The 23592-nt window shown below is 46.7% G+C and overlaps 1 protein-coding gene across 3 annotated transcripts in view; it reads left to right on the top strand.

Moving 5' to 3' along the window:
- Nucleotides 1-23592, top strand: part of NCKAP5L (NCK associated protein 5 like) — an 84486-nt gene that overhangs the window by 6516 nt on the left and 54378 nt on the right. Inside the window, exon 1 of one of the 3 annotated variants that reach the window (XM_056562136.1) lies at nt 2074-2095. The exons of 1 other annotated variant lie outside the window; for it this stretch is intronic. In XM_056562136.1, the coding sequence (XP_056418111.1) occupies nt 2089-2095 (7 nt within the window). In that variant the 5' untranslated portion in view covers nt 2074-2088. Of the gene's footprint in view, nt 1-2073; nt 2096-2543; nt 2566-23592 lie in introns of those variants that run through there. One more of the 3 variants, XM_056562140.1, reaches the window with a different exon arrangement.

Genomic DNA, 23592 nt, shown 5'->3' with positions numbered 1-23592 from the left:
ACGCTGCCGGAGCCATAAGTAGCGCGGACCCCGGGAACAGGTAATTATTAAACCGGGGATGGGGGAGGCAATGGGGCAGCAGCAGTGGTGGTTGGACTAGAAAGGACCCCGGGACAGGCAGGGGGAGAGTAGCGGCGGCGGCGGTCTCTGGCCCCACAAAAGCTGCTGCAGTTCATTGATTTAAAGCACCCACTTTAAATCATTGATCTGCAGCGGCTTCTGCGGGGCCGGGGGGGGGGGGGGGGAGGAAATAGCCGATAACTTATACCGGAATATCGGTATAAATTATTGGCTATCAGCATAGGGTCACAGATTATCGGTATCGGCCCTAAAAAATCCATATCGGTCGATCCCTAGTAGGGTCCAGTAGTTTGGATACCACTGCTGTAGTCACGTCTTGTATAAATTTTAATTTTGTGTTAAAGAATTCCCTGAAACTTTTGTAAAGAGTTTCTGGTCAGATTTCCAATATGTTTATTGAATTAAAATTTCCTGAGCACAAAACGTGATGGGGAAGAATGTTAATCTACCACATAAAAACAAGCACAGCAGCCTCACCTCAGACTGTGCCCTCTAAGGCTATGTTCACACAGATTCAGCTGCAGAGATTGCCCGGGAGTTTTATGGTTGACATCTGCTGTTTCGCTGTCCGGCTGCAGAGATTGTCTGTCTGTATCGGGACAACCCTGAACTCTGTTTATTTGACATATAAGAAACATATGTACAAAGTTTTAATTGAAATGTCTTAAGCCGTTTTAAAGTCATGCTGGAGCATACGTATACACGCATATTTGTATTATATAGCTAGATATCTCTTTGTTTCTTGCTTGTCCTGCCAGTGTTTTGGTTGGTATCTGTGTTATTGTCTGTCACAAATGTAGCAATTTCGTGATATAACAGAACCCGTTGTAGTTTTGCAACAGCTGGAGACACCCTGGCTTGTAAACACTGAATTACTGTAATGTTACAGGTGGATGAAGGTGTTGACTGGTCCATAAGGATCGGTCCACATATGGTACTAAAAACTAGGGATCGACAGATATAGATTCTTTAGGGCAGATACCGATAATCTGGTACCTTTCAGGTCGATAGCCGATAACTTATACCGATATCCTGGTATAAGTTATCGGTTATTTCACCCCCCGGCGGGGCAGAAGCCGCTGCAGATCAATGATTTAAAGTGGGTGCTTTAAATCAATGAACTGCAGCGGCTTTTGCGGGGCCAGAGACCGCCATCGCCACCCGCTTCTCTCCCCCTGCCTGTCCTGGGGTCCTCCTGAGTCCACCACCGCTGCCCCATTGCCTCCCCCATCCCGGGTGTTATAATTACCTGTTCCCGGGGTCCGCGATACTTCTGCCTCCGGCGGCGTCCTGCGCTGTCACTGTGCGCACTGACGGTGACGTCGCGTTGAGGACGTCACTCGTCATTGCGCAGCGCACAGCAACAGCGCAGGACGCCGCAGGAGTCAGAAGTATCGCGGCGGTATGTGTCCATAGGATGGGGAGGCAATGGGGCAGCGGCGGCGACGGTATGTGGCCAGAGGATGGGGAGGCAATGGGGCAGCGGCGGCAACAGTATGTGGCCAGAGAATGGGGAGGCAATGGGGTGGCGGCGGCGGTCGTCTCTGCCCGGGGGGCGGGGCATTATCGGCAAGTTAATTGCCGATAATGTCCAAACTCGTGAAAATCAGCGGATAATATCGGCCAAACCGATAATCGGTCGATCTCTACTAAAAACAAAGGTATTCACGGGAATATCTATTTGGCATATACTGAACTAGTATGCATCCTCTGTAGTGGAAAATACTGTGATGCTGAATAGGAGAGCACAGTCTAATGCATCTTGCCTAACCGATGAGTGATGTATTCCTCTATACCAGTGCTTCCCAACCAGGGTGCCTTCAGCTGTTGCAAAACTACAACTCCCAGCATGTCCGGACAGCCAACGGCTGTCCGGGCATGCTTGGAGTTGCAGTTTTGCAACAGCTGGAGGCACCCTGGTTGGGAAGCCCTGCTCTTCACAGTGGCATACGACACACACTTGCGTCAAAGGTATTTGTCAGGGGAACACATCTGATCACACCTCTGATGGAAGGTAAAAACAATATGGGAAATTTTCTATTAATGCTAAAATGTCATAGCGGTGCAAATTATTTTACTCGTTTTTCATAACACCTGACAAAGCATTACAGGTAAATTGGCTTGGAAAGGATTATGGGAACAATGTCAGAATAAAAGAGATGCTTATTTGGGAGCTGATTCATTTCCAACCATTGTTTTCCCACAGGTAAATGCTTTAAAAAGGCTTTTCCTGGAGATTAACATATAGGAAAAGGTGCAGTCAGTACTTTGTGACAAGTAGCGTTCTGCTTTTGCCTCATTCTATTGCTTAGGTTGCGTTCACACCGGGGGAGATTTATCAAAACCTGTCCAGAGGAAAAGTTGCTGAGTTGCCCATAGCAACCAATCAGATTGCTTCTTTCATTTTCAAAAGGGCCTCAGAAAAGCGAAAGAAGCGATCTGATTGGTTGCTATGGGCAACTCGGCAACTTTTCCTCTGGACAGGTTTTGATAAATCTCCCCCACTGTGTTTTGTCTTTATACATCACGTTTTTTTCTATTTTAATATGCTTTTGTTGTATAGCATAGTATTCTGCATTATTGTGTCCTGCAAGAAAAAGTACGCGCTGCAATGCGTTTTCTGTAAGGCCATGTTCACACGACTGAATCTTGCGGAAAAATTTAGCTCGAAAATTTTCGTCCTATTACTTTCAATTAATGATCGACCGATTATTGATTTTTTTTTTTTTTAGATAACCTGTGAACTTTCAGGCCAATAGCCAATAACGTATACCGATATTCTGTGCATTTTAATCCCTCCTCCCCCCCCCCAAATATCCTTGGTAAAATGAGGGTGGGTGGGTGGGTGTGTGTGTGTGCGGGTATACCTTTCTGGCCCCGCAGAAGCCGCTGCAGATCGGGCGCTTTAAATCAATGAACTGCAGCGGCTTTTGCGAGGCCAGAGAACGCTGCCGCCACCCGCTTCTCTCCCCCTGCCTTTCCTGGAGTCCAACCACCTATGCTGCCCGATTGCCTCCCCCTGCCTATCCTCTGGCCAGAGACCGCTGCTGCCCCATTGCCTCCCCCATCCCCGGTTTTATAATTACCTGTTCCCGGGGTCTGCGCTACTTCTGGCTCCGGCGGCGTCCTGAGCGGTCACTGTGCGCCAGGCCACTGATGGTGACGTTGTGTTGAGGACGTCACTCGACATTGCACAGCGAAGGCCCCTGCAGGAGCCAGAAGCAGCGTGGACCCCGGGAACAGGTAATTATAAAACCGGGGATGGGGGAGGCAACGGGGCAGCGGTGGTGGCGGTCTCTGGCCTGAGGATAGGCAGGGAGAGGCAATCGGGCAGCGTCGGTGGTTGGACTCAGGACCCCAGAAAAGGCAGGGGGAGAGAAGCGGGTGGCGGAGGCGGTCTCTGTCCCCGGAAAAGCCACTGCAGTTCATTGATTTAAAGCACTCGCATTATCGGCAGGTTAGATGCCGATAACGTACAAAATCGTGAATATTGGCCGATAATATCGGCCAATCCGATAATCGGTCGATCCCTACTTTTCAATAGGATTCTGCTGCACCGTGCAGATGTTTCTGCCGCGGAAATCCAGATACTAGCCTCCGAAGAAAGAATTGACCTGTCAGTTCTTCATGCAGATTCTGCTTGGAATTGCATTGCAGTCTATGGAGACGGGGCATTTCCGAGTCGTCCTTGTGCCGCCATCTTCTGACGGCGTCCGCTATTTGCCAAGTGTCAGGCAAAAATTTTCCAAGCGGACATTATGCAAAAAATCTGCCATGTGAACATATCCTGAGCCTGTAGGACAGTGGGATACAGATACCAATGTAGAGTATACAGCAGAATCCGTTGTCTCGCATATTTTTAACATATACGTTTTCATTTTTTTGTATAAAACGTGTATATGTTCAATGGAAACACAAATGCAATGTGATCCTCGTTACTTAAACAGGGCAATACCACTCACAGCTGAAATTGTAGTTTTGCAACAGCTGGAGGCTCCTTGGTTGGGAAACACTACCATAATAAGACTTACTGTAGGTATCAATGGTCTGGTGGTTGGTTTGGTATAACCCTTGTTGTATATAATGGCTGCTTCAACCTAAGCCAAGAGCTATACGGCGACTTTAATCTAGTGGCATGAAGACTGCAATGGCGCGTTGCAGCATCACATTGGAAAACCGTCAATTTAGTGACCTGCGACACAGTGCGACTGTTACTCAATATTTTGCCAAATTCTTAAATTCATGGATTTTTGGTTGTGAGTCGCTTACAACTTTTCCACATTGACCTCAATTCATGTCGCTGTGAGCTGGTTTGACTATTTTCTTTTTATCTTTTTTTTATTTATTTTTTTTATTCTTAATCGCAACTATGTCACATGACAAAAATATTTATTTTGGTCACATGACATGGATGAGATGGTCGCGTGACCATGTAGCCCTAGCCGTATTGCGAAGCCTGCATAATACTACGAATATAAAGTGTATTAGACAAGGTTGTAGAGGCCAAAACATTGCCTCTAAACTGACTTTAAGGCTTGTAAAGCATCCTGGTGCCAGAAACGTGTTGTGTATCTAACTTTCCTATCCGGTTACATTGGTCTGCTGCTGCTGGTTTCTACATGATGCAAGTTTTCTGGAATGTGAGTCTATTCCTTGTTCCGCAGTCTGCAGCCATTACTGCTTGAGCTTTGGTGCTTTTGCTTTTCCTTTATGCTTGCACCCAAATATTCCACTTTATGTACCATTATTAGGCCTTCGAGTAGAGATGTTGGAATACATTTTTTGGTAAGATTTTGTGTGCAAATTTGATAAAACTAGACAAAAATCCAACCACCCAGGTGGACAAACCTTAAAGGGGTACTCCGCTGCTCTGCGCTTGGAACAAACTGTTCCGAACGCTGGAGTCGGTGTAGTGAAGAAAATGATAGCCCCGCCCCCTCATGCTGTGATGCCCTGCCCCCTCAATGCAAGTCTATGGGAGGGGGCGTGACGGTGTGAATGCTGTCACGCCCCCTCCCATAGGCTTGCATTGAGGGGGCGTGACGTCACGAGCGCCCGTCGTCTGCTCCAGTGTTCGCAACAGTTTGTTCAAAACGCTGAGCAGCGGAGTACCCCTTTAATGTAAAGTCCTGGCAGGAAAATCCTGTTCACACCTGTGTTGAGGCTTTGTCCTGCCCTACATTGCAGGCTCCATCAACAATACGGGACAATGCTGCAGACTCCACTATTTCACCAGTAAAATGCGAGACACTTTGCCGAATATCTGATGGACCCGGTTAATCAATGACGTACATTTGTGGCTTGCACATAATGATGCCATTTTTTCTGCTTATTACGGAATAGAACAATGGAAAATACATTCCAGGGGTGAACCCAGCCTTAATCTTTACTGGAGATAAGAAAAGAATGATCTTCCATATTAAAGAGAACCCTTGTAGTTACATGTGCATGGAGGAGGCCTATGAAAAAATAAAAAAGTCAAATTATCCCGCCTCCCCACTCCAGGGCTTCTTCCTTCAGCCTTTGAGCCCATGATGCCAAGTTATAATACCATGTGACTTAAAACATATTCTCTGGCCATATGGAATGCCGGGAAAGGTCATAGACAACAGAAAAATAAAAAAAAAACTTGCACTACAGCATTTCTGGGTGTGGATCCTGTGCGTAAAACGGGACAAATCAGCACATGGAGATAATAGAAGCAGATTACACAGTATTATAACTTGGCTTAATGTGATTGAAGGCTGAAATAAAAACTTCTGGAATACCCTTGCTGCTGCGTATTTTCCTATACACTGAAGTCAATGCTGAAAATATGCCGCAAAATATGGCATGTGTGACCCTACCCTTAAAGCGTATTTAAAATAACAATATAAAATATCAATTTAACCCACATTTCCCTGTCCACCCCCGTGCCTGTGTTAAAGGAGAACTCCAGAATACAAAAATTGTCCCCCATACTGCCGGCAGTAAAAAAAAATAAAATAAACAGGTACATACCTTCCCTCGCTCCCCCGGTGCCTCCAGTAACCGGCTCTAGTCTCCGCCGCGCTCCTCTTTCTGGTTGCCGGTGGTCGGCGAGTCATACTGCACTCAGCCATTCACCGGCTGCAGAGAAGTCCCGACTCAGCCGGGGATAGGCTGAGCGTCAGTGTGAGAACGCTTCAAGACACAAAATTCTTCACTACACCGGCACCTGCTGCCGGGGCCGCAAACGTCACACTGACACTCAGCCTATCGCTGGCCGAGTCGGGACTTCGCTGCGGCCGTTTGTTTAGAACACTGGGTGCTGCGGAGATCGCAGTGGGACCCCTGCGATCAGATCTCTTATCTCCTATCATTTGGATAGGAGATAAAATGTCTAGCAGCGGAGTACCCCTTTAATGACCGCAATACCTTAAAGGGGTACTCCGCCCCTAGACATCTTATCCCATATCCAAAGGATAGGGGATAAGATGTTAGATCGCCGCAGTCCCGCTGCTGGGGACCCCGGGATCCCCGCTGCGGCACTGGGCTATCATTACAGCACAGAGCGAGTTCACTCTGTGCGTAATGACGGGTGATACATGCAAGTCTATGGCAGGGGGCGTGACGACCGCCGCGCCCCCTCCCATAGACTTGTATTGAAAGGGGCGGGACCTGTATTGCGCGTCATTACGTGCAGAGCGAACTCGCTCTGTGCTTTAATGATAGCGCAGTGCCGCAGCGGTGGATCCCGGGGCTCCCCAGCAGCGGCACCGCGGTGATCTGACATCTTATCCCCTATCCTTTGGATAGGGGATAAGATGTCTAGGGGCGGAGTACCCCTTTAAATGATCTGAAATAGTACTTTTAGTAATGTTTCTAAATTCCTTTTAAGAAATAGTTTCTTGGAATGCTCTAAGTGGTTTCTAAAGTCTACACAAATCTGTCCATCTAAAGATCACATCTGCATGGAGTTTGTATGTTCTTCCTGTATTCCTATGTCTTCTCTGGTTTTCTCCCATGCTCTAAAACAAACTAATAGGATAATCTGCTTCCTGTGAAATGTGGCCCTTGTATGTATCTGAGATGGAGAAATTAAACAGCCATGAAATAGTAATTGTAGCCGTACTATGCAGTACATTATAGTAGTGTTTGTTAGTTTTTACTTTGTCCTCGATATACAATTACTTGCTATATTGGAATTAACTGCATTGTTGCAACTAGTGTCAGGCAGCTGCTTCCAAGGTAAATAAGATGGGCTTCATCATTTTTTTGGGGGGAAGGGGGTCATCAAGGTCCTGCACTTTTTATTTTTTGTATTTTTATTTTTTGCATCATTTGAGTAGGGTCACACGGCACGTGTGACCCTACTCAAATGATGCAAAAAATAAAAATACAAAAAATAAAAAGTGCAGGACCTTGATGACCCCCTTCCCCCCAAAAAAATATTTTGCTGCTGTGTATTGCACCAAATTTGCGCTTTTTTTTACACACCAAAAGATGTGTTAAATGCTTGATAAATTTGTGCCATAGACTCCAGCCTTAAAGGGGTACTCTGGTGGAAAACATTTTTTTTTTAAATCAACTGGCTCCAGAAAGTTACACCGATTTGTAAATGACTTCTTTAAAAAAAAAAAAATCTTAACCCTTTGAGTACTTATCAGCTGCTGTATACTACACAGGAAGTTATTTTCTTTTTGAATTACTTTTCTGTCTGACCACAGTGTTCTCTGTTGACACCTCTGTCCATGTCAGGAATTGTCCAGAGCAGGAACAAATGCCCATAGCAAACCTCTCCTGCTCTGGACAGTTCCTGACATGGACAGAGGTGTCAGCAGAGAGCACTGTGGTCAGACAGAAAAGGACTACTAACCTTTCTCTGTAGTATACTGCAGCTTATAAGTACTGAAAGGATTAAGATTTTTAAATAGAAGTAATTTACAAATCTGTTTGACTTTCTGGTACCAGTTGATTTAAAAAAAAGTTTTCCACCAGAGTACCACTTTAAGCAGACTTGCAAAGCAAGTGTGCCGTCGGCTTACGTAATTGTTTTTGCATAGTTGTGAAGATGTGCCAGATTTGGCCGTGTGATAGTCCATATAAAAGTTGGGAATCACTAGTGCTGGCCAACTTATTCTTTGGTTGTATTACACATACGGGGGAGTGGCTACCTCCATGTTGGCTCTTGCACCCCGCCCACCTCTATTAGGTGTATATAAGGTGCCTTGGATGTTTCAGATCCTGCAATGCCTGTTGAGCTGTTCACACAGAGGCATATTCACAATGTAGGGTCCGTCCTAAAATGAGGTCACCTTACCGTGGTGGGATGGTCCAAGCTATTTGGCCGCCAAATTTGCAAGCTAAGTACCTCACTGTTTCATAATTTCACAATTTCACATTTGTTGCATTACAGCTGTATAGCTTTTCATGTTTTATTTATATACTCATGTTTTATCTATATCTTTGTGCCAGCAGTGTGCTGCTGTATTCTCCTGTTGCTGTATGTTTAGCCCAGCAGCCTGCATCTGTAAGCCAGGTCCATATAAAAGTTTGGAATCAAACTTATTCTTTGGTTGTATGTGTATGTGTGTGTGTGTGTGTGTGTATATATATATATATATATATATATATATATATATAATATAATATAAAAAAAAATCCTGGATAACTCCTTTAACATCAAGGACAGCATCCTCTACGTCAGTATTTTTTCAACCAGTGTGCCTCCAGCTGTTGCAAAACTACAAATCCCTGGATTAGCCTTGCAGGATATTAGGATGGACTTTTTTATTTTTTATTTCAGCCTTACAGCTGTGTTACTATAGCAAGATTTATTAGATGACCATTGCCTCATCACATACGGAATATTACTATTTCCCTAAATATACACAGGATACATGGGCTTAATACTATTGTGTGGTGTGAACGCCATACAGAACTACTTTCACATGGCTATTTAAACTTAAAATAGGATTCTTTTTGTGTTTTCAGCGTAAACCAGCAAATGAATTTTCTTAAAATAAACAATAGCAAAGTAAACGTCTTTCTCGGAGACTTTAGCGACAACAGCGAGGTTTAGGGGAACAATAGAATTGTTTGACTGCATGCTATGATTTCAGCTTCCTGTGCCGAAATTGTACGCTCAGTGGGGTATCTTTTGTGAATGGATATTCTTAGAATGGAAAAGCTTTCAGACGTACAGTGTTCTTTAATCGGTAAACAGATGTCTGCTTCGTTATAAAGATTAGTTAAAGAAAATGGGAGACGAACAATGGCGCCTCTAGTGAAAATATGGCCCTACAGAGCACCTAGGCAGTCTGTTCAGACTAGCACTGTACTTGTGTTAAACGGCTTGATAGGTGCGGCTGCCATTGAGTTGATAGTACTGTCTGCACAGAAGGCCATTACCACACCGCAATAGCCATCGTGCCTAGGTTCGGGCAAGTTTGCAAGTATCAAAAGAGGACACCGAAAGTTAAAGGGTAACTGCGATTACCATCCAGCGGCAGGGTACCTGTAAAATAATACTGCGTATAAATGTTACTGGCTAGGTCGTTCATATGCTTTAAAGTGTTACTGTCGCTAACAAAAACTTTTAATATATATAGTAGCTAGTGTAAATGTGTATATTTGTAATATACATTGATTAATTTTTTTTTATATTTGTGGAGGAAAAAATGCTGTCCCTGCAGCTATTGCCTGTGTGTCTCTATGAGGAGTCCAAATACAGGAAGTGAGGGTGGACAAGCAGGGCTCTGTGCAGGCTCCTGGCATGTTAGTCATCTTGTTGTGTGAGCCGGGAGCATGTCCCAGAGCCTTGCCCTCAGTGCTCAGAGCCCTGCTTGTCCTCCTCGGCGCGCAGAGGAGGAGTAGGACAAGCAGGGCTCTGCGCGCCGAGGAGGACAAGCAGGGCTCTGTGCGCCGAGGAGGACAAGCAGGGCTCTGTGCGCCGAGGAGGACAAGCAGGGCTCTGTGCGCCGAGGAGGACAAGCAGGGCTCTGCGCGCCGAGGAGGACAAGCAGGGCTCTGCGCGCCGAGGAGGACAAGCAGGGCTCTGCGCGCCGAGGAGGACAAGCCCTGCTTGTCCTCCTCGGTGTCCTCAGGTATTTGTGTGTTAGTTAGACGAGAGAAACCCCAGCACATTATCCTGTACATAAGATTGTTGCGTCACATAAGAACCTATTCACACTGTAAACCTAATAATATGCAAGATCACAAGGCGGCCTCTGTATTTGAGTGTTGTGCAGGGATGGTCCTGGCTGTAACTACTATATGGTCACTGGATGAGGGCTAAGGACTATATTAGTCCCTCACAGGGTGACGTCTGAATCTCAGTGAAGAGTCGTGGTTGTTTTGGCGCAGGGTGCTCGGAGCCTTTTTATATCTTGGCAGGGTTGCTGGTTTTAATGGAATACACAGTTGTGCATGGAGTTAATTTGTTACCATAGTGATTAAACTTGAGGAAAAGCAGATTTATGGAAGGAGGTTTTCATGTTCACATTTACACATGTACGGTCTCTCGGTTTTGGGTGGAATATATTACAAAGATTTTTGCAAGTTTGCGAATTCATATGCAGAATTCAAAGGGACTCTGTGGCCAGGTTTCTGCTGCCCTATAAAGTAGTGCCAGGGACCCTGCTAATTCCAGCGCTGTGTTACTATATTTTGTTTGCGGAACTATACTTCATACAGCCAAAGGCTGTCCGGGAATGCTGGGAGTTGTAGTTTTGGAACAGCTGGAGGCACCCTGGTTTGGATATACGGATATAGGCAGAAATCTATAAAGCAGCAGCAGATGGTCAAGGGGAAGAGGTAGCTTATGTGTATCAAGAACTGTAGAGCGCCCCCATATCACTGAGTGGACTAGTACAGGGCTTGACAAACTTTTTAATTTAAAAATAAATTTTATAATCTAGGAGCCAGAATTTTTATTTTATAAGACAAACGTTTGAAGATATGGATGTTTAAACATGTTTTTTCACTATTTTCCTAGTTATATTTTCCACAGCTAATACAACAATACGAACCCACGTATCCCAAGGACGTATGGAGTGGCCTCGGCCCACCCAGAATGTGGCAATTTATTTTGCTATTATATTGAATGAGAGGAGCAGCTTTCCATAGCCGCTGCCTCCTGCCACTCTCGTTACCTTCCCGCACGCTTGTTTTCACCGTAGACAGGCATTGGACCGTCCGGTGCTGTTGGACCGCTGCTAGCGAGAACACCGTTCCTTCTGTCAAAAAAAGGTGCAGAAACTTAGTTCCCATACGTTCCTGCAGGACTCAAGCCCTTTTGTTGGGGTAATATTTCAAAGGCAGACAAAAGCTTAGGCTCCAGGATGACCTTTTATTACCATGGCGACCTGGAATTGGTCGAGTCCTAGACTAATGCAAACTGCCTTAGGACGGGTTCACACGGCCAAAAATATGTGGAATATCTGCCCATTTGAATGATCCGGTGGGCGCTAGGACGGCTCAGAAATGCACAGTCTCATAGAAGGCAATGCATTTCCAAGCGGAATCTATCAGAGTCCGTTTCGGGTTGCTCTAGCTTTGCACACCTCTACGTGGCTCACTACGGCAGACGCAGAGCTTTTTATGAAAACTACTGCAAGCAGAATAGTAACCGGGGTCTCGGCCAATACTTCATGCGGCCCTCGGCCTAGAATAAACCTGGTGATGGTTTCCTTTTAAGGGTTAGGTAGGAAGTAATTTTTTCTAATCTTTCTCTTTTGTCAGGCCTGTAAAGTCATGATTCATACAAGATACATTGGTTGTAGTAAAAAGTGGTGGAGGAGTATTGGTTACATCATTGTGACCTCTGTAAATGCTTACACATTATGAGGAAGTACCCTACACTAACCATATCCTCTGGGAGAATGATGTCACATCCTCTCCATGTGCCTGAAACTCTTTGTAGCATCAATTGGGACATCAAAGGCTATAAGGGAAAAATCTGTCTTTCCATAAGTGAAGATGGTTTTCCAGAGAAATTTTTTTTTTTAAAGGAGGGTGCCATAAAAAACAAAAAACAAAACACAAATACTCTCATTACTGATCTTTGGCTGCTGCCATTCAGGTGGTGCTTGGGTCCTCGGGCAGTGGTCGGCTAAGTGGGCATGTGTCGTTGCACATTCCATATATTCTCTATAGGAGTGCGGATAGGAGATGTGTTTTAACGTAGTGGGGCACCCTTTAAAATAGCAAAGAAAAAGAGGACAAAGGGTGAATCAGTTAGCTAAGAAGGGTTCATTACAAGTGCATATTGGTCCATGGCCAATGTATAATTGGAAGTGGTTTCCATAGATACATGGACATTTAATAGTTTTGGGTAACTTAAATGGGCACTGTCAGATCCCAAAACTTTTTGTGTTGTTACTGATGAAACTTAAAAATTTTTTTTGTAATATAGTTGTTTAAAATTTTTTTTACTTTGAAAACAGCCCCTAAATATCCCGCCACTAGAAGTGCCCATACCTACTGGGACACTAACCAGTCCTGCAGCAGCATCAGGCTTGTCCATGAGTCATTGACAAGAGATGAGTCATGGACAATCACATTCCACCACCACCTATAAATATAGGTGATAGAGGCATAAAAAGTACATGGTCAGGATTAGGTACTGAGTAACATCTGACCCCCCTCCATTGTTTTTCAACTACAACACATTTGGTGGCACCAACTTTTTTTTTTTTTTTTTTGTAACATTGTTTCTTTGTAGTTTTTGCTGAAGCAAAAACAAATATTCTATTCTTTGCTGCAAAACTGGTAACCGTAGCAAAGCGGTGGCTATATGATAAATTCCATACGACAGAAAAAACTTCCTGGGGTTCTAAAGGGAGACTGATGGCGTTGATAATAATGAATTGCCACGGTGATAATGTGACGGAAGCTTAGGAATGTTGAAGTGAAATGTGTGTGGGGGGGCTCTGCATGTAGGAAGACCCTGTGGGAGTTGTGGTAACTTTGTGAATGTGCGGAGGAAGACAAAACTAATATTGTGACTGTGATAAGAGACCAAAAGTGATAATTGAATCTGACCAGGATGCCCTATTATTTCCTGGAAAATGTGGGGCTCCTTCACACAAACTATGGTTTCAGCATTTTTGTAAAACATGCCATGAAATAAACCATTTGACAGTATACATATGCAATAAATCTAGTGTTATTCGTGCAGTAAAAGTAATTCATTAGCGGACCTGTTTCCTGAACAGAAGGGCCCAGTGCTTCTTCACCACCACTATTGTGTCCCTTGTAAAGAAGGTCTTTTTTTTTCCAATGTAAGATACCATTGAAAATTGCCGTTCCCATGTTGTATGTACATAAGGTTGCCTAAATCCTCTTCCTTTTCAGCCTTGGGAGACAGGTTGTAGGGGGAATGGTTGCTTTGCGAACTTACAAATCTGTGAGGCATTTCATCCAGAGGAAGGGGCGGACATTTATTTTACATACAGCGCAGGAACACGTGGAAACAAATTGTCACGTCTTAGGGAATCTGTAATTTGTTGCATTAAAGGGGTACTCCACTGGCCAGCGTTCGGAAGTAAATGTTCCAAATGCTGTTTGGAGTCAGCCACGCCCCTTGAGACATCACCACCACGCCCCCTCAATGCAATTCTATGGGAGGGGGCGTGACGGCAGTCACGCACCCTCCCATAGACTTGCATTGAGGGGGGCGTGACCGTGTTGTCACGGGGGGCGTGGCTGACCCCCGCAGCGCGTAAACAGCGTTCCATGTGGAATTCCACTTTGAAATTCCACTGGGAAATTACGTAGCTTGAACCTAGCCTTAGTCTTTCCACTGGGCTCCCTGCTGCCACTTCTGTGTCAGGGACTGTCCAGAGCATGGGCATATCCCCATAACAAACATGTACCGCTCTGGATCGGTCTGTACACAGATGGGGGTAGCAGCAGAGAGAACCGTACTGACTGACTGGAAAGACTACACAACTTCCTCCAGGACATACAGCAGCAGATAAGTACTTGGAAGGCTTGATATTTTTAAATAGAAGTAATTTACTAATATGTACAGTGATCCCCCGACCTGCGATGGCCCCGACATATGATCATTTCAACATACAATGGCCTCTCAGAGGCCATCGCATGTTGAAGGCAGCATCAACATACGATGCTTTTGTATGTCGGGGCCATCGCATAAACGGTTATCCGGCAGCGCAGACTGCTTCAGCTGCCACCGGATAGCAGTTTAAGGTGGTCCGCCGATGGTCACTCACCTGTCCCTGACGTTCCGGACCGTCCTCTTCAGGCTCTGCTGCATTGCTGTTGCTCTCTTTCGTCATCATCACGTCACCGCGCACGCCGTCCCGTCATCCAACAGGAGCGGCGTGCACAGCGACGTGATGACGCCGATGAAGAGCGACGATCTCGGCCAGCGGAGACGGTCCGGAGCGGCAGGGACACCCCGGGGACTCGGCGACAGCGATGGAGGGCGACATCCAGGGCAGCTGTGACGGTCCGGAGTGGCGGGGACAGGTGAGTATAACATCCTATTCTTTTCATTGCACGGATCCCTCAACATACGACGGTTTCAACTAATGATGGTTCATTTGGAATGAATTACCATCTTATGTTGAGGGACCACTGTATACCGTTCTGGTGTCATTTGATTGGAAAAACATTTTATTTACCTGCGGCGTACTCCTTTCTTTCACATAACATCTGATATTAGGAGATTCAGGAGAATTCTCATACACAAAAGGAGTTGGCAGGATCCATTAAAATTGGCGGGGTTGGCCAACATGACTGTGGATGACCAGCTTCATACACATAAATAGGCAATGTCAGCATGGGCATGTCTCTATTTGCATAAACCTGCGCCGGCCTTTCATCTAGCTCATCCATCCATGTTGCAGACAACTACACTGCTCACTTAGCCTTGAGGGCATTCATGTGTAGAAGACTGGCAGGGGCTTAAAGATGGAAAAATGCTTTGTGGCATGTGAATGGATCATAAAACAGGGCCTGCAATGAGAAATTCTCAAAAGCATAGTTGCTCCGTGTTCTGTATCCTTTTATTTGCTGTACGCTGGTATGTGAATGAATCTATGATTATCAATAGGAATTGACAGGTCTGCTAATGTGGCATTTGGCACTCTTCGGGCCTTCCTGGCAGCATGTGAGCAGAGTAACGTAAGGCTGGACTTTGTTCCAATTAGGACTACAGTGGGACTCCGCAGGGGTTTTGGTAGTGGTCCTTTCCCTTTACATTTACCTGATGGGCATAGGAATATTTAATATTCAGTTGGACCAACTTAAATTTTGTTGCGGTCCTCCTCTATAGCCAAGGCTCTGCATGCAAATAACTGATCAAACCAGACCTAATCCTGCAACTAGGTTACAACCGTTCATATACATATAATTTATTCAAGCCCCTTGCCCCTATTTTGAAATGCGGAAAATTATTAATCGGTAAATGACTTGACAACGTTCCTGCAGGCTAGCAGTCTGGAATTAGTCGTTGACTCATTGACTATCTGTGTATGTTGGATATAAAAGTATTCTGTGGTTAGAGCAGTAGCAAAAATGCCAGACGTGTGATTTTCTGTTTAACTCCCACCCCCCCCCCTAAAAAAGAAAGAGAAAACTCCTTACTCCTTCCCATCATTTTTGTCATATACATCTTAAGGCACTGTGGTTCTTCTGTACTTTGCACTGTCATCTGCTGAAAGTAATGAAAGAATTAAACGCTAGCATCAAAGTCCAGAAAAAAAGTGCCCTTTTTTCTGTACATATAAATTTTTTGTTATATAGGGCTTGTGTTTATATTTGGTTAGTTGAGGAATGACTACCAAGTGTTAGCATAAAAAAAAAAAAAATAGGGCAGTGGTCTCCAAACTGAGGACTTCCAGCTGTTGCAAAACTACAACTCCCCGCATGCTCGGACAGCCTACGGCTGTCCGAGCATGCGGGGAGTTGTTGTTTTGCAACAGCTGGAGATCCACAGTTTGGTGACCCAGGGGGATTAGCTCCTATATAAAGCAGCCAAGGGAACAGCAGATGTTAGAATTATGCAATTTCTTAAATTTTTTTAAAATTAATTTATTTTTGTCTTTAATGCTAACATAAATGCTGCTTATATGGGTAACCAGTTGAAATGATATATCATAGCTGGATCACATTAGAGTACCTCTCATGATCTTGTAAAATTTTATAATCCTCCCACTGCCCCCATCGTGATAAACCACCCCCCTGCCTTTATTTTTATTAGTTAGTGTTTTTACCTTGATATTGCTCTATTTTCTGCTCAGTCAGATTTGAGAACATCATCTGAAGCCATACAGGGGAGAACTTCCTCCCTCACTTAAAAAAAATTAGTTTTAATAAGAGTGCCCATTTAATGCTAACATTCATGCTGCTTAAATGGGTACCCAGTCGAAATGATATAGCTGGATGACATTAAAGTCTTTTTTCAGACTACCACGGAGTTTGAGTAGGAGAGCGTTCTCTGGCAGGCCCAGTCCACATTGACAGTGTTGGGTTACTGAAAATATTACAAAGCAAAGTAGATGAAGGATACGATCAACTCAATGGCAGTGTGTCTAGAATTTGAGGTCAGATCTTCAACCATCCACCTCAGATTTGGTTGACCGTTTTCTCTTCGGATTCTTCAATACACTTGCACGCTGGGCTCACCTGAGCATACGTGTGTTCTGAAAGGGGAGAGGAGAGCAAGGGTATGGTCACACAGCGTAAAATGTACGGATTGTCTGCCCGGGAAAACACAGGTGGACATTCCGCACGTTTGTATGATCAGACGGGCGCTAGGACTGATCAGAAATGTACCATCTTCTAGACGGCAACGCATTTTCAAGCAAAATTTGCAGAAAGAATAGACATGTCTATTCTTTCTATGGTTGCCAGAATCGGGATTTCCGTGGCAGGAACATCTGCTGCGGAAATTCCACAGTGTGAACAGTGCAGCAGAATCCCATTGATTCATTGACCGCCATATGAGCATATCCTTAGGCTGTTTTTCCACTTGCCAGTTGCCATTGCATTTTTTGAGCCAAACCACGGGGACGGAAGATCGTGACGTCACGACTCCGCCCCCGTGTGATGTCACGCCCCACCCCCTCAATGCAAGTCTATGGGAGGGGGCGTGACGGCTGTCATGCCCCCTCCCATAGACTTGCATTGAGGGGGTGGGGCGTGACATCACACGGGGGGCGGAGTCGTGATGTCACTATCTTCCGTCACCGTGGTCGGGAGCCAGACCCTCCAGCGCTTCCGGAGCAGTAACAAGTGGGTGCTGCGTGCTATATTGCGGGGGTCCCGCCACTTTGGATAGGGGATAAGATGTCTAGGGGTGGAGTACCCCTTTAAAAGCATTTTTAAACCCTGCAACTATGTTGTATATTGTTGCAACATGAACCCCTGGCATATCCTATTGTAAGGTTTAAAGTAACTAGAATAAGCTGTATTGTTTTTCCTAAACAATAGTAGAGTTTATTAGTTAAACATTACACGTGTTGGTCTTACTGCACTTCTAAAGGTATCTTGCTACGGGAAGCAGTTTGTCAGCAAACATGCGGGATGACATCAGACAGATTTTGATGCCTGGGGCCAATGGCCGGGTCATGTGGTAAATGATCTCAGACTGAAGGGACATTTATCCAGTATGCTATGTGTATGATCAGAAGTGAAGAATCTTATGTGCCCCCATGCTCCGCTTAAAGGGGTTCTCCGGTGCTTAGACATCTTATCCCCTATCCAAAGGATAGGGGATAAGATGCCTGATCGTGGGAGTCCCGCAGCTGGGGACGCCCCTGATCATGCACGCGGCACCCCGTTTGTAATCAGTCCCCGGAGCGTTTTCGCTCCCCCTCCCGTAGGCTTGCATTGAGGGGCGGAGCGTGACGTCACACGGGGGCGGAGGCGTGACGTCACACACCGCCGACCCTGCGGTCGACCGTAATCAGTCCCGGAGCGAACACGCTTCGGGGACTGATTACAAACTGGGTGCCGCGTGCATGATCACGGGCATCCCCAGCTGCGGGACTCCCGCAATCAGGCATCTTATCCCCTATCCTTTGGATAGGGGATAAGATGTCTAAGCACCGGAGAACCCCTTTAAGGATTACTCGACCGGAGAACTTGCTCTCGCCCTCCTTGTATGTGGTTGCCGTAATTTAAGATTTTCCTAGTTAACGACGGAAAATATGGATTTTATAAAGACAGGAGGCGAGTATCAAATGCATTATCCTTCTTTATTCAGCCCAATAGCAGAAAGAAATGCAATGAAATGTAATAACCAAGAAAAAAGAGAGGGGAGTGTTGGTCACCTAGTAACCATCTACGCCCCCTCCACATTCCGACCAATCCTCTTCCATCTAAGTCCATATTAACCAAGTCCAGCTCCACCTCCTCCTCTTTCTTTATGCAGACAGTCCACCGCAACCGATACGGCAGACCAGGAGAAAGGCGTAACGAGTAGAACAGGAACACGAATCCCACGGCGGATCCAATCTTCATCGAACTGTAGAACTCAACTTTGTCTGGTAAGAACTGAAAAACGATCCATCCACAGACCTCCAACAAAGAGGTCCGAAACCCGGAGGAACAGAAAATTCATCCAACGATACTCACTCGGATGTAGTATTCAATACCCTGGAAAAGAGAAAAACACCATGATAGGGATGGGAATAGGGAGGGTTGATACTCGCCTCCTGTCTTTATAAAATCCATATTTTCCGTCGTTAACTAGGAAAATCTTAAATTTTATGGCAGACAGGAGGCTCGTATCAAATGCATGTTCAAAGTATCTAACAACAATATCACACAAGAAATATTATAACACTGACATAGAAACATGAGTCTCGGGTCGAAAATAAAACGTACGAAACGTATTTTCCGAAGACCAGTCTGCTGCTTTCATAACGTCAGACAGAGAGACTCCCGCCTGAGCCACCTTGGTAGCCATGGCTCCTCTAGAGGAATGCGCTTTAAAAATGGAGACATCAACCCCGGCAAGGATCATTGTCAGACGGATCCATCGGGATAATGTTGGGGAAGACACCGGACGATGCGGAGTACAGAAAGATATGAGAAGTTGGGAAACAGAATCTGAACGCAAGTGAGTTGTCCGAAGCTCATAAGTCTTAAGACACCTAACTACACACAACTTAGGATGTTCCGTAAAACTCGGATAGAACACCGTTCTTAAATCGGTCTTCGTCCGGCGAGCAATGGAGAAGAGCACACCCCCGGGTGTAAACTGTCTCCTCGATACCTCCAATGCCCGAACATCCGACACACGTTTGATAGATATCAAACACAACAACATGGTCAGTTTGAATGATAAAAACTTGAGAGATAAATCTTCATTATCCTCCCAAGAAGAAAACAACCGAAAAATCAGGGATACGTCCCAGGTAGAATGATACCTAGGAGCAGGGGGACGTTGAAATCGAATGCCGCGCAAAAGACGACACATCAACGGGTGTTTACCCAAAGGTGCACCGTCTACATGAGCGTGATGAGCAGAAATTGCGGATCTATACACATTAATAGTCCGATATGCCTTACCAGTGTCGAAAGCCTCAGATAAAAAATTTAAGACTCCGGACACAGGGGCATGAATGGGATCCATCTGTTGTTGTGAGCACCAATGAACCCATAATCCCCAGGCAGATCGGTAAGCCGATCTGGTACCTGGAGCCCACGCATCTCGCATGAGGTCCCTAGCTGATCGTGAAATGCCGATACCAAGGTCCGGGCTCCCGAGATCAACCATACCACTAACCGCAATTGACCGGACAACACTAACGGATGCGCGTCCCCCATGGGGTCCAGCAGCAGAGACTGAAACAGGGGACAAATTCGTGGATAATCTATGGTCATCCCCAGAATCTGGGGAAACCAAGACTGGGTCGGCCACCAAGGAGTGAGCAGCACCAGAGTGGCTGCCTGAGACTCCGTCTGCCATAACACTCTGGGAATCATGGCAAATGGGGGAAACGCGTACAACGTCCCCGAGGGCCACATTTGCAGAAACTCATCCGTGGCCAGAGCCTCCGGATCCGGTTTCCAGCTGAAGAACCGTGGCAACCGTCGGTTCAGTCTGGACGCAAACAGGTCTAGGTCCAAAGGACCCCATAGTTCCCAAATTGATTGGAAAACCGACGGATGTAAGGTCCAGTCGCTGCTGTCCGTCAGATACCTCGAGTTCCAATCCGCCACGGAGTTGGAGACTCCCGGAAGATATTCCGCCAAAAGGAGAATGTCCCTCTGGAGACAGAATTGCCAAAAATCTTTCGCAATGTCCGCCAATATCTTGGATCTCGTACCCCCAAAGCGGTTGATGTACCGCACGGCCGAAATGTTGTCCATGCGAAGCAGGATACAACAATTTGACCTGTGGAATGCGAAACTTTTGACTGCAAAATAGCCCGCCAGAAGTTCCAAGCAATTGATATGCAGTAGGGATTCCTCCGGGGACCACTTGCCGCCCGTGGAGGACGAGCCGCAACGGGCTCCCCATCCGCTCAGACTGGCATCTGACTCCACAATCAAATCCGGTTTGGAGGTGAATATCATCCTGCCGTTCCAATCCTGGACGTGGCGGAGCCACCAGTACAGGTCGGCGCGGGCCTCCTGAGACAGAGGAACTCTGTCCGCATAAGAAAGACCCTCCGCCAGTTTCTCGGTCTTCAGACGTTGTAATGCCCTGTAATGGAGAGGGGCCGGAAGAATGGCCTGAACGGAGGCCGACAAAAGGCCCACGATGCGGGCTACCGCCCGCAGTGAAACCAAGTCTCTCCTGAGCAGGGACCTTATTTCTTTGCGAAGCAGTGCAAGCTTCTTGTCCGGAAGACTCAAAATGGCCATGGGGGTGTTCACCATGAAGCCTAGAAACTCCACGTCTTGAGTGGGAACGAACACAGACTTTTTGTGATTGATTAAGAAACCCAAATCCGTGAGAAGGGAACAAGTCCAATCCACGTGTAGTGACACCTGTTGAGGGGATTGAGCCATAATCAATATATCGTCGAGATATATGATAAGTCTCACCCCTCGACTCCTGAGAAGCGCCATAACCGGTCTCAGGAGTTTGGTGAAACACCACGGGGCGGATGAGAGGCCGAACGGAAGACAGGTGAATTCCCACTTCCCGTCGTCCCAGAGGAATTGGAGATACTGCTGGGAAGAAGGGTGAATTGGTACCGTGAGGTACGCGTCTTTCAAATCGATCTTTGCCAGCCAATCGTTTGGAAGAAGAGAGTCTCTGAGCAGATGTATGCCCTCCATCTTGAAGTGGCGATACGACACATACTCGTTTAGATCCCTCAGATTTATGACGGGCCTGTGGCCTCCGTCTTTCTTCTTCACCAAGAAGAGATTGCTGAGGAAGCCCGGTTTGTCCATAGACACCCGGACAATGGCCTTTTTGTCTAGCAAGTCCGTGACCTCTTGGTTTATCAGAGTCCTGTCTGCCTCTGAGAAGCAAAGATTCGTCGGCCACCTTGATTGGACCGGTTCTGACATGAAATCTATCATGTAACCCGATACCACTTGCAGCACCCAAGGGTCTGTAGAAATCATGGACCAGTGGTGGAAAAAATATCGTAGTCTGCCCCCCACTGGGGCCGAACAAACACTCTGTACAGTCCAACCCACCTGTGGTCCTGCCTCTGGAGAAACCTCTGGAAGTACCACGTGCCCTCCAGGGCCTTCCTCGGGTTGGGTAAAAGGGGTTGGTTGGCACGGGTGCAGGGGCCGCCTGAGGTTGAGGTCTGTCCTGCACATACTGGACGGTGGGTCTAGCATAGGGTCGAAAATAAGCACCTCTGCCGGAAGGTCGACCCTTGCCCCTTCCGGCTTTGCCGAAAACCTTAGCGGATTTTTTCAACGAGGATTGCGCCTTATCTAGGCTGGAGAACAATCCTACGAATTTATTGATGTTTTTAGTCAGAGAGTCTCCAAACAGGAGGCCCTCAGCAGATGGGCCCGGCTCTTCGGTAGCTAAATGTGTCAGCTGCGGGTCCAGCCTCATCAGTATCGAGCGACGCCGCTCAGCGGACATCGCTGAGTTCGCATTGCCCAACAGACACGTGGCCCTCAAGGCCCAGTTCCTGAGGACACCCGCGTCCACCAAGCCGCCTGTTGCCACCGCATGCTCAGCCATGTTGAGAATTTTGGTAAGCGGTCCCAGGACGTCCAACAATTTGTCCTGTACGGACATGAAGGATCTGTCCAGACCCTTCTTCGGGTTTTTACCAGATTTTAGCAAGTATTTAATAAGAATCGGGTCCAGTTCAGGAGTAGCCGCGACCTTGTTGGCCACTGAAGGACGCGGACATTCCGATCGCAACTTGCTGCGGTTACTGCGATCTAAAGGTTTCCGCAGCCACGCCTCCACATATTTAGCCACCTGCGGCAGCGGGGACCATTCCCCAGACCTGGGATGTTTAATGTCGTCCGGGTCAAAAAATGGCACCCCCAGGGAGTCCAATATGGCGTGTGGATTGCCCGTAGCAGTAGCAGACCCGGTGGGGTCGCACTCCTCCATATCACCTACCTCCTCTTCATCGCCTTCGATAGAAGAGGGTAAAGACACCTCATAATCTGCCTCAGACTCCGCCTCCGATTCTTCAATGAATGAATCGGGTTTTGACCGCTTAGCAGAGCGTGTCGCCCGTACATCATAGTCTTCCTCCCGGGTGGAGGGTCTTAAACCCGATTTCGGGTTGGCGCCCGAATGAGAAGGGCCGCCTGAAATATTTTGTCCATCTCCCACCGTCAGCAATGGTGTGGGAGAGGTCATGGCGTCCGAGCAGTGGTGGCGTTTCCTCTCAGACTTACCGGACTTCTGAGGTTCAGAAGCCGGATTAGGTACGGTCGCCGCGGACGGCGGACCTGCAGAAACCACTGCAATGTCATTGCGGGATTGAGATACCGCCAATGAGATGGATTTGGAAATGTTGTCATTCATGACCGCCATGGCGGACGTGAGAGCGGATGCAATTGAATTGTTCACTAGCTGGTGAATTTCAGCAGCGGACATAGAGTCAGTATGAACAGTATGAGCAGGAATGGGGCCATCCCCCAGGGTCATATCCAATTTATTATCCATCATGGAGCACAATAGTGATCAGGTCTGTAAAGAGAAAAAGGTGGGGTAGGCCACAGTAAGTACTTGTATAAGGCAAGGTATATATGTATATAGTATAATTGTATGTATTGGAAGGAAAAAACAGGCGCAGTCCGCTCCGTAACCTGAGGGTTACTGATACAGCTGTCACAGACAGCTGTACGTCAGCAACACGGCAGGATCGCGGCACTGTCAGCGCATCTATCAGAGCGCTTCCAGTAGCCGTAGTATGCCACGGAGCCCTGCGCGACTCCCGGCCGTACCCAGTGTTCTAACACACTGTGGGAGGCCGAGCCGCGTCTTCTCGCGAGACCCTGCGCGCTCACGTGACGCGCTGACGTAGCGTGTACGAGAAGTGCGCAGGGAGCGAGATGAGAGGGCGGAGACGAAGAGAGGAGAAGAAAGCCGACGTCACCGCAATGGCGACGGCCCGGAAA

This window comes from Hyla sarda, chromosome 2, assembly GCF_029499605.1.
Source record: "Hyla sarda isolate aHylSar1 chromosome 2, aHylSar1.hap1, whole genome shotgun sequence".
NCBI lineage: Eukaryota > Metazoa > Chordata > Amphibia > Anura > Hylidae > Hyla > Hyla sarda.
This window is presented reverse-complemented; position numbering and strand designations above follow the sequence as displayed.